General features: G+C 48.5%; 3 protein-coding genes across 3 annotated transcripts; 1 reads left to right on the top strand and 2 right to left on the bottom strand.

Moving 5' to 3' along the window:
* Positions 1-3,186: 3,186 nt before the first annotated feature.
* On the bottom strand, positions 3,187-6,198 carry EV420DRAFT_1485437 (uncharacterized protein; the record flags this gene model as incomplete). The annotated part of the gene is made up of 7 exons (XM_060470214.1): positions 3,187-3,444; positions 3,530-3,565; positions 3,604-3,726; positions 3,776-3,846; positions 4,240-4,511; positions 4,563-5,742; positions 6,183-6,198. The coding sequence occupies 7 exons, from the start codon at positions 6,196-6,198 to the stop codon at positions 3,187-3,189; spliced, it is 1,956 nt and encodes a 651-aa protein (XP_060324150.1).
* Positions 6,199-7,469: 1,271 nt separating this feature from the next.
* Positions 7,470-8,073, bottom strand: EV420DRAFT_1485436 (uncharacterized protein; the record flags this gene model as incomplete). Its single annotated transcript, XM_060470213.1, has 3 exons — positions 7,470-7,503; positions 7,553-7,681; positions 7,733-8,073. The coding sequence occupies 3 exons, from the start codon at positions 8,071-8,073 to the stop codon at positions 7,470-7,472; spliced, it is 504 nt and encodes a 167-aa protein (XP_060324149.1).
* A 5,839-nt stretch (positions 8,074-13,912) lies between these two features.
* Positions 13,913-14,525, top strand: EV420DRAFT_1649790 (uncharacterized protein; the record flags this gene model as incomplete). The annotated part of the gene is made up of 2 exons (XM_060478360.1): positions 13,913-14,060; positions 14,110-14,525. The coding sequence occupies 2 exons, from the start codon at positions 13,913-13,915 to the stop codon at positions 14,523-14,525; spliced, it is 564 nt and encodes a 187-aa protein (XP_060324148.1).
* Positions 14,526-14,594: the final 69 nt, after the last annotated feature.

Raw genomic sequence — 14,594 nt, 5'->3', positions numbered from 1 at the left:
TCACTCACACCCCAGCCAAGGGGGGAGTGAGACGCACTTCGACACCCCTTACCCGACAGAGAAGAGTGAGCCCCCATGCTCGAGCTTCAGGGCAAGGATCAGCGAGACAGTGAAGGTGAAGAATCCCTTCGGGAAGAAGAGCTCAGACGACTTGGCATCCCTCCAGACGATGGAGATGACCGAGTCGACCCCAGGTTTACCACCAAGTACTGGACCAATACAGATGGGACCTGGGATGCTATGACATGGGACGACAACAATGACTCCAGGGAGCCATCAATCGCCTCCACAGAGTTATCAGCAGCCATCCCAGGGTTCGACGATAATGGAGAGCATCTCTACCAGAGAGGAACAAGTGGGTTCTACATTGACGTATTCAATCAAATTGTCCATGGATGAACCAGGCGAAGAACCACCTTCGAAGAGGGTGAAAACCCATTCCTCCCTACCTGGGGACCAGGGGACGTACGGGGAGTGGCACGATGCTCCAACCTCTCTCTCGTCATACACCCCCAATGGAACTTACAGAGTTGAAGGACCCCCTTCATGGTGGGACGACAACTCCATCCACGAGTCAGACTTCGTCTGGCCCTCTCCCTGACCCAAATCCAAGGTCCTCCCTAGGACCATCATCGCCATCACTGACCTCAGAGATTTCGCCGAGCCACATTTTGCCCATATCTCAGAGACTTCCACCAATGACGCCGTCGAAGATGGACCCAATGATGTCGTATTTACCGAGTACTCTGACAGTAATAATGAGGAGCTCCCAGAGTACTACACCCACTCAGGATCCCCAATTAGCAGGGGACAGTGGGTTATCTTCCCAGGAGACATGCCTGAGGGAGACCAAATCCTCAACTGGTTTGCTGGAGACGAACCCTTTCCAGACCCTATCATCCTCCCGAACCGTGTCCCGAGGGAGCTTGAGCAGACCTCTCCCTATCCATACCCCTACTGCAACTGCCCCCTCTGTCACTGCCACAGAGCCCTGGCCGAAGTCGAGTATGAGGGAGCAAAACCCCCCAACAAGCTTGAACCCTTCCTTACACCAGAAGGAGGGTTCTTACCCGACCACTATGATGGAGGTTTCCTCCCTCCCTGAGGGCTATGGCCCTGGATCTGGAGATGTGAAGATGCCCTGGAGATCTGGGATGAGTACTGCTGATACTTCTGGGGCATATGGCAGTGGAACGATGACTGGTATGCAGGATATACAATATTCTCCAGATACCAGATCATCGGCTACCCGCCCGATCACGACAACAGGTCAGATCCCTGGGCCAGAGCTGGGATGGTCATCGAACAATGGCTCCAGGAGAATGAGCCTGGCAACTCCCCCAGTGAGAGCCCCTCCGATGACCCACCTGAGTTCATCCAAGGATCAAGCACAGGAGCTCATGGCCTGGCAAATATATGATCTAACATGGCAGCAAATGTTAGAATGGACGAGCAGATGATTATGGTACAATGTAAATTGGACCACGTCTGACCAGGGACAGGCATACAAGGCTGCGGAGCTAGGCTCTGCCCTGGAGGATCAGATACTCCGCACCAAAACTTGGTATCATGCCGCCATTGATTGGAACGTGATACATCCTGATCAACCTGTAGCACCAGGGAGGCGCTATGGTGAAGAATCCTTCCCTGACCTAGGGATAGTAGGCCCAGAAAACCCGATCCCCGACATGGCCTGGGCCCCGTCCAGCATCCTGGGATTAACCGCTGCAGGAGGAGGAGGAAAGTTCCATGCCCGAAGTATGGGCGGGGACCCCTCACAATCGGCACCAATGGGAGAAATGGGTGGACCAGCACCTGCTGCTCCTGGAGGAGGGGGTGGCCCAGGAGGACCAGGAGGTGGTGGTGGAGGAGGACCTCCCCCAATACCACCTCAACCTCCAGCGCAACCACCGTCACCCCATAGTGATCAAAATCTTTGATCACTACTCTGACCTGTTAACCCCCCTTTACCACCTGATCTGCCAGATGGATGAGTTATTGCCGACAGACAAGCTAACCCCTGGGGAAACGTGAAACCAACATTGATAGAGGTCCCCAACAAATTCCATGGGAAGGCCAGTGACCTAGACTGCTTCTTTAACCACTGCGAATACTACTTTGAGGTTTTTACCCAATACTTCGCACTGAATGAAGCATATGGGTATGGCCCAAGTCAAGTAGTTTTCACAGCCCACCGGTTTGGTGGGGAAGCGATGACCTGGTGGGTCCATCAGCAATGACACTACAAGGACCCACACAGTGGGAGGCATCACCTTCCCTCCTGGGAGGCCTTCCAGGAAAATGTCTGAACATGTTTCAGGGAGGTAGTGGAGGTCCAAATCAAGCAGATGCAATGGAAGAAACTGCAACAAGCACAGTTCAAGATGGCCATTGAATTCTTCGAGAGATTCGAACAACTGGCCATGGAAGCTGAACACTTCCACAACGACGAGGAAATGGAGGAAGTTGTCGCCCTCGCAATCCAGCCCAATATCAAGCAGATTATTATGGGCAGAGACAATATGTGGCCTACCACCTACTGGGAGTCACCTGTAGCTGATACTCTGATACATTAAACAGCGTTAGTTGACACTTAATTGTGATACATCAACAGTGTCAGTTTACACTGAACCTATATAGGGGAATCACACAGATACTACAGGAGGCTTTAGTAAGCACAGTGGCTGGAATGAAATGACATCATCAGAAAATAGCTGGCCGACCGAGAGTCAAACTCAGGACCTCCAAAATAATTCCAAATTGCATCACATGATACTAATCATAGTCATGCTAACCACTACACTATACCAGGGTTAATATTATAAGTATTCTTACTCTATATATAGCCTCTTTTTTCACAGATCACCACAACTACTTAGCTAATCCCACCTCTTGAGTGACGCATACCAAATCCATCAATACTAATTTATCTGAGTGAAATTATTTAAAATCATGAGATATATATATTAAAAATGCAAAAATATATTAATATGTATATAGGAGGGGCGATGAGCAGTGGGCAGGGTTGTGTAATGGAAACAAAGAGAATGGGATTTGGCACCAAGGGAGAGATTTTGAAGGGTGACATCAGATGCATGAAACATAACGCTTGCTGGGAATAGTGGAGGGAGGGCTGATGGATGGGTATACGCATGTCGATGGGGTGCTGGGGCAGCCAAATGCACCTCACTTCCACCACTCAGGAATAAGGGTGGGATAATGAAGTGGCTGTCGTGGAATGTGTGGTAGTCCAACAGGGATAAGAGCTGGCAGTGGGGTTGGCCTCATTTGGCAGCAGTGGTGGACATGACAACAGTACCACCATTGCCTTCCCTGTTGTAAAAGGAGGTGGTTCATATGCCAGTGGGAGGCACCGTAATTGGCTGGAGGTGCAGCTTGGGGTGCAGGGTGTTGGGTCAGCTTGTGTGGTGGCGATGGTGGCAGCTGGGAAAGGATATAGTGAATGCATCATACTCTCCAGTATGGAAAATAGAGGATGCAACACAATAGCAATGTAGACGGCACATACAGTGTAGGGAAAGCTCATGTTGGAATCACCGCAGTACTAGCAGTGGGATGGAGTCATTACAGGGTCATTTGAACCTCCATGCTCTGAGTGCCGTCATCGTCATCGAACATCGGTGTCCAGCCTGTTGTGAACCCTCCTGCCCAGCATCCTTCTCCTTTCTCCACCCCACTCGCCCTTCCCACCTTGATACAGCCATCCTGCATTCTCCATCACATTCCATCAGCATTATTTTCCCTGCCCACTCACCCACACCATCATCATCATCATCACTGGGCCTGCCGATGTCAGTCTGGATTGTTCACATATCGTAGTACATGCTGATGGGCGATGGAGATCATATCACAGTATCATTGTGTCCTGCTTGTCACCGATGTTGGTCGTTGCTGTTGTGCAAGGTGATGTTGGAGATGTAGTGGCGATCGCTCGCAGTGGAGAACACAAACAATCAAGTGAATGAGCGAATGAGGTGCTGCCTCTAAGAGGACTTCATGGATCAGTCAATGTGGGGAAATTTTTCAGAGCACGTGGCAGAGATGGCCTGTGCTCAATCAATTGTATTATATAAAAACTACTACTTGATATATATATGCGGGATTGAAAGATATAAGAAAAAAAAGTGGTTCAATCAAGCAAACTCTGCAGCACATAGCAAATGTCTCCCATAGCAAAATACAGCTCCCTGTGGGCTTCACTGGATCTAGCCCTCTCACAATGAGTTGTGAGAGGAAGAACTTTGGCCCCCTCAGCCCAGAAAAACAGTGCTGCCACAACGCTGACCATACCATTTCTCCCTGAGCATGTCTTGAGGCACTCCCAACTAATATCTGTCAATGGATGAATTTGGATGGGGCGTCTGTCGTCTTCACGTTCAAGATCCTCGATGGGGTGCTCATATGCTCCCACATGGCCTTCAGGCTGAAGATTCGCCCACCACGCCCAGAAGGGCAATTGAAATTTCTGGATAAGATCGAGATTTGCATAACTGGGTCATCACTTTTGCGGTCATGCACATGAAATCCATTGACCTATGCACTTGGGGCGGTAGTTGGTGGGTAATTTGTCGCTGCTGTCGAAACCATTCGCAGACTGAAATGCCACCCATGAGTAGACAACTTGGGTCCAGTCGGGCCTGAAATCATGCGACGTGAACAATTCCAAGACCATCACCACCCAAAGGGGTGCACTAGATGGGAAGACGATGCTGATAAGGGGGGGTACAACCTTCTCAGTCCCTCCAGGTGCCTCTACCACTTTCGTCGTGAGGCTCCCCTTGTGATTACCACCACCTCTTCCATCCATCTTCATTCTTTTAAGAATGACACTGCTACCCAGAGAATCCTCAGCAGTTCGCTTGCTGAGACTCAGTTGCCCGGTCTGGAATCCTGGAAGGCGTTGGGTCGAAGTGAAGGGAGCATCATGTGGGATTGGGTCCGACCTGTGTATAAGGGCTACAGTGCTGCCGACACCAACTTCTGCATCCTTTGCTGCTGAGGCATTGTCGGAGGGTACTGGTCTTACAGACTGCAGGATGGGAGATTGAGCTGGTAACGTACTCGGCTTCAAGCTGGCTGGGGCGGTAAAGGGAGATGGCAGCAGAGGTGGTGGAGAAATAGGAGGGGGAGGCGGGAATGGCAGCTTCAAGGCAGCTGGGGGGGTTGCAGCACATGATGGAGCAGATGGAGCAGGCAATGCAGGACGTGAGGGGGCAGGCAATGCAGGACATGAGGGAGTAGGCAACAGTGGGTGAGAAGCAGATGGTGGCATGTAATTAGACCCATCTGAAGGGATAATCTGTGGCTGGGAGGATGAAACATTGCCTTGCTGAGCTTCTGGATTTTGAGGGTCCATCAATGGCAAAGTAGGAGTAACCACCATTTGTAATGCTGGTGTTGGAATTCTGGTCTTGAACACTGTCGTCGATTTTGATGCTAGAAGTTGAGAAAGGGTGGGAAGGCTGCTGGGTCTTCCATGTCGCTCGGCTGCTTTGGCTGCTTTGGTTGCTTTGATGAAGGTTCTTTTCTGAGCCTTTGGGGGTTTGGTGGATGTAACCGTTGATGAAGAGGAGGTGGAGGAATCGGAGGAATCATGGCACCCAACAACGTTTGCACCTTCAGCCGGATGCACGAAGGCATTTTCATAGTCGCTTAGCATCAAACCCAGAGCCTCCAGCCCCCCATCGTCAGGTAAAGCTAAGGCCTGACACTGGTCGGGGCCTGTATCATCGATGTCAGCAGGGGTTGATGGGTAATGAAATATTGAACCTATGGTAGCATTTTCTTAAGAACTTAGAAAATGTTGGTGCGACAAGCTTGTCGTATAACTTCGCCTCCTCTTTGACAAAGTTCTGGCCATGGTGAAGAGGCTCTGTGCATGCCAAGCTCGAAATGCGATAGCGTAGACACACTAAACACACCCACTCTCACACTCACACACACACAGAATCTCAGTAGTTTGGGGGATATGTGCAATACAAGCACACAATAACAATAGACTTAAAAGATGTCTTGCGCTCTTCAAGATATAATAGCGCGCTAGCTCAAAAGAATTCTCTAAGTCCAAATGCTTTTAGGACAGGAGGTGAGCGATATGTATCGCTCGGCCTCGAGGCGAAAGTAATATTTCACAAGCCCACAAACGTCCCACAAGAACGTACAACCCTCAATTGACATTGCGCGCAACACACAGGTGGCCACAACCTGTCAAACAAACTACACACGACTTAAAGCCTTGCACTCTAAGCAGAAAACACTTCAGAAACATTTCGTAGATCCACAGGGTTCAAACCTATGCGATCCAGAGACACAGAAACACAGAAACACGTCCACAAGCCACAGGGTTTGAGCCTATGCTACTTGGGAATAAACCAAAACCCTCAAAGAGTATTGACAAGCCAAAGGGTTCGAACCTCTGCCACTTGCAACAACTCAGAATTCACAAACACGTTCTGCAAACACAAATGCACATTCAAGTTATCACAATACAATATTTCTCTGAGTTGAGCGCAATCAATTACTGTCCAGAATCAAGCTAGGCATTGCGCACGAGCAAGGCATGCCTCATGACCTCTCAAGCATCTTAAAATAATTCTAGATTCAATAATATTCTCTTGCTCAAAGCTACAAACACAATTCCTTTGGTTGCACACTGGGCTCTCTGCTTCGTGTCACAACTGCGGGGGTTCGAAAGCTTCCTACCTACTTCTAATTACCGCGCTTTTATCTACAGCTAATTATATAAATAGAAATATCGAAAATAGATATGCTCCACCCTGGAGCCATTTCCTCTCTGTGACGCATCAACTGCATGGTCACTAATTAATATCCTGAGTCAGTCATCTGAGTTAGTGCTCGATAACATGCTGCTCTTTCTTCTTGGCAAGGTCTAGAGTTGCCACATCATGCGGAATATTTCTCCTAATTGGCTCCTTGTTTTTAATTCCTCTGTCGCGCACATCGCTAGCGAGTTGGTATTTATATTTGGTTGCTGCACAACCTTTTCTTAGTTCAATATTTCATTCTGGGTACAGGGTTTCTCTCATGTCGGCCGAAGCCCTCTCAGGAGGCTCGGACTGGGTGGTCCTTGGTTCTGAATGATGTCTCTTGGTGATTGCCAGATTGGCAGGGTTCGCGTGTCATAGATCAATGTTGCGCGAAGCTCTGTAAATATATTATCTTTTCAGTGTATTTTATTTGAGCGAGATGCTGCTGAGGGATGCATAGGGTGTGAGTCAGGGCACTGAGACTCCACACTTAAATGACACCAGTGTGCCACTCTAAGTCTAAGCCATGTGCTCCACTCAGATTATTTTATTATATGCTGCTCCTGCCTCAACAGGTGTCACTCCATGCCAGGTATGCACTCTAATATTACTTAGTGGGTTGACACACGTTTGGATTCACAGGATTTGCAAAATTACATGTATGAACACGTAGCACGCATGTCAATGGGGACCCAGCATTGTTCCCGAACATATGCTGCAGCAAACATTTGAAAGACAAACAAGCAGATATGGACACAACATACCTGACGACATTGAGATGCCCACCGTCTCGAGGTTCAGGCCCTCCCCATAGCAACACCAACTTTCCCCTCGTACACTCCACCACAATATCGATGATTGGCTGTATGAATTCAGGAAGGCGGTCTATGCATCTGGAGGGCATAGTCAAGAAGTGAGCACCGGAAACTAGTTAGAAAACTTACTTCTGAATGTCGAGGGGATCATCAGGTACCTTCCCATTCCCTCCAGCCCTCCATGCCTCCATAGCAGTTGCATGCTCCTGCTCACTCCTCTGCAGCCACTCATCCCGTTCCTCCTCTGAAAGGTCACAGTAGCGGTCGCTTCGCATCTTCTGACACCTCCCTGGCTTCTGCTTTTCTGTTAACTCACCCTGATTGACCATCGTCTCAAGTTCCTGTTCAATATCTTTGCCATGAATTTCACACCAAAGGTTGTACGGGGTTCGCCGGTGGGGTTTGGCAGTTGATTGGCCAGTGAAGCGGGTGAGAAAGTGGTTGTATGGATCATCGGCATCCTTGGCCATGGCGTTTGCTTCTTTGTGGTGGTATCGAAGCCAACATTTGATTTGCTGACAAATCAAACCTTAGCACTAGGGCAATTTAAAAATAGGCATGATGTACAAAGTTGCATGCCTTCACGGTATCCTGATAAGTTTTATAATCCTCCATAGCTGTTGTAAAATAGAGTGTAATGAAGGTGGTAAGCGCAGTGGTAAACTGAGAGACTCGACCGTTTGAGAGAGATTGTGTTAGGAAGTAGTTAAAGCAATGTGTATTGGGGGTTGAGATCCCTGGTATATATACTACAAGGTAAGTACTTCCAGAACATACTACTACCTACCAGTGTCCATGTCTGACTCATTGCTGAGTGAGCAGATGAACGAACGACTCAAGGAGAAGAGATGCGAAGATTCTCGCGTGGCTTCAACTATAGTCCGATTGCCGGATTGCTGGATGCAGCTGGCGCATCTTCAACACTCCCCCTCAAGACGGCAATAGGCCCAGTTCACAAACGAACTTCTCGTGCTTAGGCCTCGGCAACACCTTCATAAAAATATCAGCAACCATTTCGTCGGTTGGGCAATACAACAACTTGATCACTTGGGACTCGATTTTTTTGTGCACAAAATGATTTTGGACATCGAAATGTTTGGATCTCACGTGATATTGTGGGTCTCTCACGATAGCGATGGCAGATTGATTATCCTCGAATATCAGGGTAGGTTCTTCCTGGATAAATCCTAATTCCGCTAAGAAGTTGCGGTTCCAGATGGCTTGGCATGTTGCATGTGCTAGCATGGTGTATTCTGCTTCTGTGGATGACAAAGCCACAGTCGACTGCTTCTTGGACAACCAAGCAAACGCTGCACCACCTAGGAGGTATGCATAGCCAGAAGTGGATCGCTGGTCATCGGGATTGGACGCGTAGTCTGCATCTGTGTAGCCAGCACTGAGAACTTCGTGTTCTTCATTTGCTCGGAAGGTGAGTTTTAAGTTCTTTGTTCTGGATAGATACCTAAACACTCGCTTCACAGCTGCCCAGTGTTCAGGACCTGGGTTGTTTGAGAACTGACTCAACAACTGCACAGCGTATGCGATGTCAGGGTGTGTACAAATTGCGGCGTACATCAATGAACCGATTGCAGATTGGTAGCCACTGCGGACATTGGGGTCAGCTCCTTCGTCGATACATCGCTTGCGTAGGATAACGTTTGGGTCGAGTGGAGTTGTGACGGGTGATGCATTGTGGAGACCAAAACGTGTAAGTATTCCATCGATGTATTGCAGCTGGGATAATGAGATCGGGCCATTATCACGGTCCCTCTCTATTTCAATCCCAATGATCTTCTTTGGCTTTCCCATGTCCTTGATGTCGAACAGCCCTGCTAACTCCCTTTTTATTCTGTCTAGATCCTCAGGTGTTTCAGCAAAGATTAACAAGTCATCGACCCATACAGTCAGGAACACTGTCCTGCTGTCTCAGATGCGTTTATAGATGCAGTGGTCGACTTCGAGCTTTGAGAATCCAATGGAGGTGAGTTTCCTATCGAATTCACGGTTCCACTCGCGTCCTGACTGTTTTAGTCCATACAGAGTCTTGTACAATCTGCAGACATGTCCAGATCCATCATCGTAGCCTGGAGGCTGGCGCATGTATATTTCTTCCTTGAGTTCTCCATTGAGGTAAGCCCCTTTGATGTCCATCTGACCAATTTCGAGGTTGTTGATGGCAGCTATGCCTAGCACGGCACGAACAGATTCAAGACAGACAACTGGTGCAAATGTTTTGGTGAAATCGACTCCGGGGATCTGCGAGTAGCCTTGCACTACAAGACAGGCTTTATAGCGTGACACGTTCCCATGCTCATCATATTTCTTTGCATAGGTCCATCTGCAGCCTACAGTCTCGCGTCCCTCCGGTAGATCCTCAAGCTTGTAAGTTTCCATCTCTCCAATCATTGACATTTCCTCATCCATAGCCTTTTTCCATTCAGGCCATTCGGCTGATGCTTGTGCCTCTGCAAGGCTTCATGGGAAGTCATCGCGATTAATGTGTTCGCCATCACCAGTGAGATAACTTTGGATCACGGCAACGTTGGCTGATTCTGGAGGGTGCTCGGATGGGACTGATGGAGTTTGTGGTGGTGCCGCCTTTCGAGCGTTGGGGTTATTGAGCTTATGGTAGTCATGATTACCAGTGATACGTGAGGTGCGTCGTAGTGTTTCTGGTGCTGGATCAGGAGTCTTTTCAGTTTCAAGCTGTAGTGGTGTGGTTTGCTGACTTTCTTCTTCAGCTCCCTTTGGCAATGGCGGATTGTCCGTCTTCACTGCCTCCCCCTCAAGCCGCACATTGTCTGTGCTCTGTTCTATGGCCTTGGGCTTGGCAAACTCGTAATTCCGGGATTCGTGGATCTTTCGCAATTCAGGATCATAGTATTTGATGACAATTGGGTCCTCGGTGAATCCCATGAAGGTATATTTCCTTGCCTTGCTCGAGTTTCCGCTGAGTTTTGACAGGCTCTGTCCTTCCCTTTTGATCCAGACATCACATCCAAACTCCCGGAGGTGGGAAACATCAGGTTTCTTTCCCATCCATGCTTCCTCCGGTGTTTTACCATCAAGGGCCCTTGTTGGTGTGCGATTTCTGTTATATGCTGCGTACTCTATGGCTGTTTCCCACAGGAATGAAGGTACGCCTTTGGCAATCATCATAGCACATGCAAGCTCAACGAGTGTGCGATTAAAGCATTCAGCTATGCCATTAGATGAGTGTGCGTATGGTGCTGGTGTGAGTAGTCAGATCCCTTTCTTCTTCAGCCATTGTTTGACCTCCCCACTAGTGAGTTCCTTCGCGTTGTTGACATGTAGCATCTTTGGCATGAACCCATGCTGTGTTTCGATGAAGGTGACATATTCTTTAATCTTCTGGAATGCTTCTGACTTCAGTTTCATGAATTCAGGTGTACATCGCCAGGTTGCATTGTCCGTGAGCGTGATGTTGTATTTAGACTTCTGCAGGGACTCAACTTGGGCTGGTCCCCAAATATCACCATGTGTGGTTTCCCCTGGTTTCTTGCTTTGATGCTTTGCTTCTTGTGGGAACGGACGAAGGGCCATCTTGGCTTGAATACAAGCTTTGCATTGACTGAGGGGAGGTGAGTCATCATCAACTGTGAATCCTTCCACCAATCCCTCTCTCTTCAATCGCTCTAACCCTGACTTTCCCAGATGTCCCATGCGTTTGTGCCAAGCATCCCATGTGTTCTCGGTTTTGACATTGGCAATGTTTGACTGCTCATGTACAGCTTTGCGTGCTCGGGCATCCATCAAATACAAACGGCATGTCTTCTTTCCTTCTGCCAGGATCTTCCCGTCCTTGCAGAGGAACTGGACTCTGCCATCCTTGAACGAAGCTTCCATACCAGCATCATCAAGCCTGCTGATGGAAATGAGATTGTTTACGGTGTTCGGTGCATAGAGTGTGTCTTTAAGTTGGTGAGTAATGGTTTTCCCATTTACTTTGCAGTCTAACAGGACTGTCCCTCGGCCTAGTGCTCGAACAGATGCATTTCCGATGCCTGCAATGGATGTGGCCTCAAGTGGTTTGAAGTCTATGAAGGTTTCTCGGCAATTGGAGATATGCGAGGTTGTTCTGGAGTCAGATAGCCAACTGTAAGTGGAAAAATGCGAGTCAAATTGGGGTTTAGACTCCACATGGTAAGCCGCTTCGATGACATTGTCCTTCACGTTTCCTGAATCCTTTGCCTGATTAGATCTTTCCCTCTTCTTTTCCTGCTTCCTGCCTGGGCCTTTCCCTTCTTGACCGCCACCCTTGGACCAACACTGTGCTGACGTGTGGCCTCGCTTGTGGCAGTTCCAACACTCAACATCATCAGAGACCTTCCCTGATGTGGAGTTCCCTCGACTGTTTCCACTGCCAGTCTTTCTGTTACTGCGCCCGTACATGGCAGCTTCACTCCCTCCGGATTTCTCAATCCGTCGACGGTTCTCTTCAAGAATGATGGTGATGAACTCATGTGACATGACTGTTGGGTTGTTCCCAGTGGATCCTAGGTACGCCGATGTAAACTGGTCCCAGGATTCTGGTAGTGACGATACGAGCAGCATCAGGAAGTCTTCATCGGTGACAGTACTCCCCAACATGCCAAGCTCTTCCTGGATCTGGCACATTTCTGTGGTGTGCTCTACGATGTCTGTTGACTCATCGGCAATGGTGTGGTAAAGTCGGCGGTGGTGCGCTAGTATTCCTAATTTTCCTCTAGCTTCCTTTACTAGTTTAAGCTGCATCCACATCTCCGCCGATGTCTTTGATCCTGCGATGTGTATCATCTGCGAGTCGCTAAACGTGAGCTTGATTTGGGTCTGCGCTCGTCCATCTCCTTCTTCCCACTTTGTGATCTTCTCCAATTCTTCGGCTGTCGGTGCTTTGGCATCTGCTGGAGTTGGTTTCTTTGATGTCCCATCAGCGTACTTCAACAGGGCTCATTCTCACAGGATTGCAGTAATGCGATGCTTCCACGGAGCCCAGTTATGCTCCTGGAGTAGCTCGATGCGGAATAATGATGAGGGTGTGGTGTCAGACATGATGTATAGGGATGGTTTGTAATTTGGCGAGGTAATTGATTATGGTGAGTCTTCTGTAGTTTAGTTAGGACCAGGGCCCATAACCTGTTGTAAAATAGAGTGTAATGAAGGTGGTAAGCGCAGTGGTAAACTGAGAGACTTGACCGTTTGAGAGAGATTGTGTTAGGAAGTAGTTAAAGCAATGTGTATTGGGGGTTGAGATCCCTGGTATATATACTACAAGGTAAGTACTTCCAGAACATACTACTACCTACCAGTGTCCATGTCTGACTCATTGCTGAGTGAGCAGACGAACGAACGACTCAAGGAGAAGAGACGTGAAGATTCTCGCGTGGCTTCAACTATAGTCCGATTGCTGGATTGCCGGATGCGGCTGGCGCATCTTCGACAATAGCCTTCAAGAACTGTTGTGGGCTTAGTTTTGCTGCATCGGGAAAAGGCATTTCGGGGTCTGTGATGTCATCATTCACCAATGCTAGGGCTTCAGCAGTGGGTTCTTCATTGTGCGGCAGAAGGGGATGGTATCTTTTGTGGTATCATCAGCAGACACTGATGCAATAGGCTCGGGTGCAGTCCTCTTTTACCGCCACTCCATATCCAGGGAGCTCACTCATCAAAAAGTCGAACCGGGTACCTTGGAACATGCCAGGATTGCCCATACTAGCGAGAAGGTCAGCCGTCGCATTTTAAATCATCAGCGATCCTCAGACTTACTTTTTTTATCTAGCAAATGTGTTTTCAGTGTGTCAACAGCAGTAAGGCAAGGAATTTTTTTCCAGGCTGTCTACTGACACTTCCTTTTTGAAGCATCCGTTGACAGGTCTATACTGACAATATTTTGCTGTGCATTTCACTCAATATGGAGGTGATGTAATTTTTCTTGTTCTTTGATGGGTTTCTGGAGCCTAGGTGTCAATTGGCAAGTGTTACTTGACTGGTCACCTTGCTTACTGACAACACCCATCGAAATAGAAAATATGGAAAGCCCGGTCGACCATTCACACACATTTTCTGGCCTGGATCCCTCTCTTACTGAGGCGATACATCGAAATGGAATGTCTGGTAGACAAGTAGCAGGTGTGTTTTTATCTGGTTACCTTGCTCATTACCACCACACATCGAAATAGAAAGATGTTGAATGCCCCATCATCACTAGAAGCTCCTAAACAGGATATCTTGTTGGTCCGTGAATGTTTGAAAAGACCCTGAACCTGCAGGTCTACCACCAGGGCATCTATGGCCTCTGCCTCTCGCACCATGCCCTCCCAATCCAGTGTCACACCCTCTGGTACACGCCCTCTCCCCTTTTCCCGTTCTCATGCTAACAACGCTTCATTGCTCCCCTCTCCAGATTTTTCAGCTTTGATGGCTGCTCTTGCCAACCTCAACCTGTCAGCAGGTGGTGGTACGTGTGGTATTCCTTTGTAATTGATACTTGACTGAGGAAATGTTAGCTACTTTGTCGACCATGACCATGACAACAACTTCTAACACACTCCATCTTCCAGCCTCGAATACTATTAGGGGTACCTCGACCCTTCCAGTGGTGGCACCTCCTCCAGTAACTGCAGCCAGCACCGTGACCGTCGGGACCCCTAGCACGACCAGCAGCATTACCATTACCACCCCCACCCCATCGACTGTGGGTTCTACACCTGCAGCGATGACAATGATGACAACCCCTTCCCATGCTAAATGCCTGGTGTATTGTATCCCAAGGCCTGAAGACCTTCCTCGTCCCCAAAATGTTTGGCCCCCTCAGAATAATTTCTATGTCATTACTTCGGGCCAGGAAGTCAGCCTGTTTTTTACCTGGTATGTTCATTTTTCCCTTCCTAGCATCTTTAGCTCACCGGAGCATCAGGAATGAAATGGCGGAGTGGGTTATCGGCATTCCTGAAAACAAGTATGAGTGGCAAGCAAACTATTATGACGCTGT

The sequence above is a fragment of the Desarmillaria tabescens genome (assembly GCF_030435595.1).
Source record: "Desarmillaria tabescens strain CCBAS 213 chromosome Unknown EV420scaffold_66, whole genome shotgun sequence".
Classification (NCBI taxonomy): domain Eukaryota; kingdom Fungi; phylum Basidiomycota; class Agaricomycetes; order Agaricales; family Physalacriaceae; genus Desarmillaria; species Desarmillaria tabescens.
Note: the sequence above shows the minus strand (reverse complement) of the source record. Positions and strands in the feature narration are given on the sequence as shown.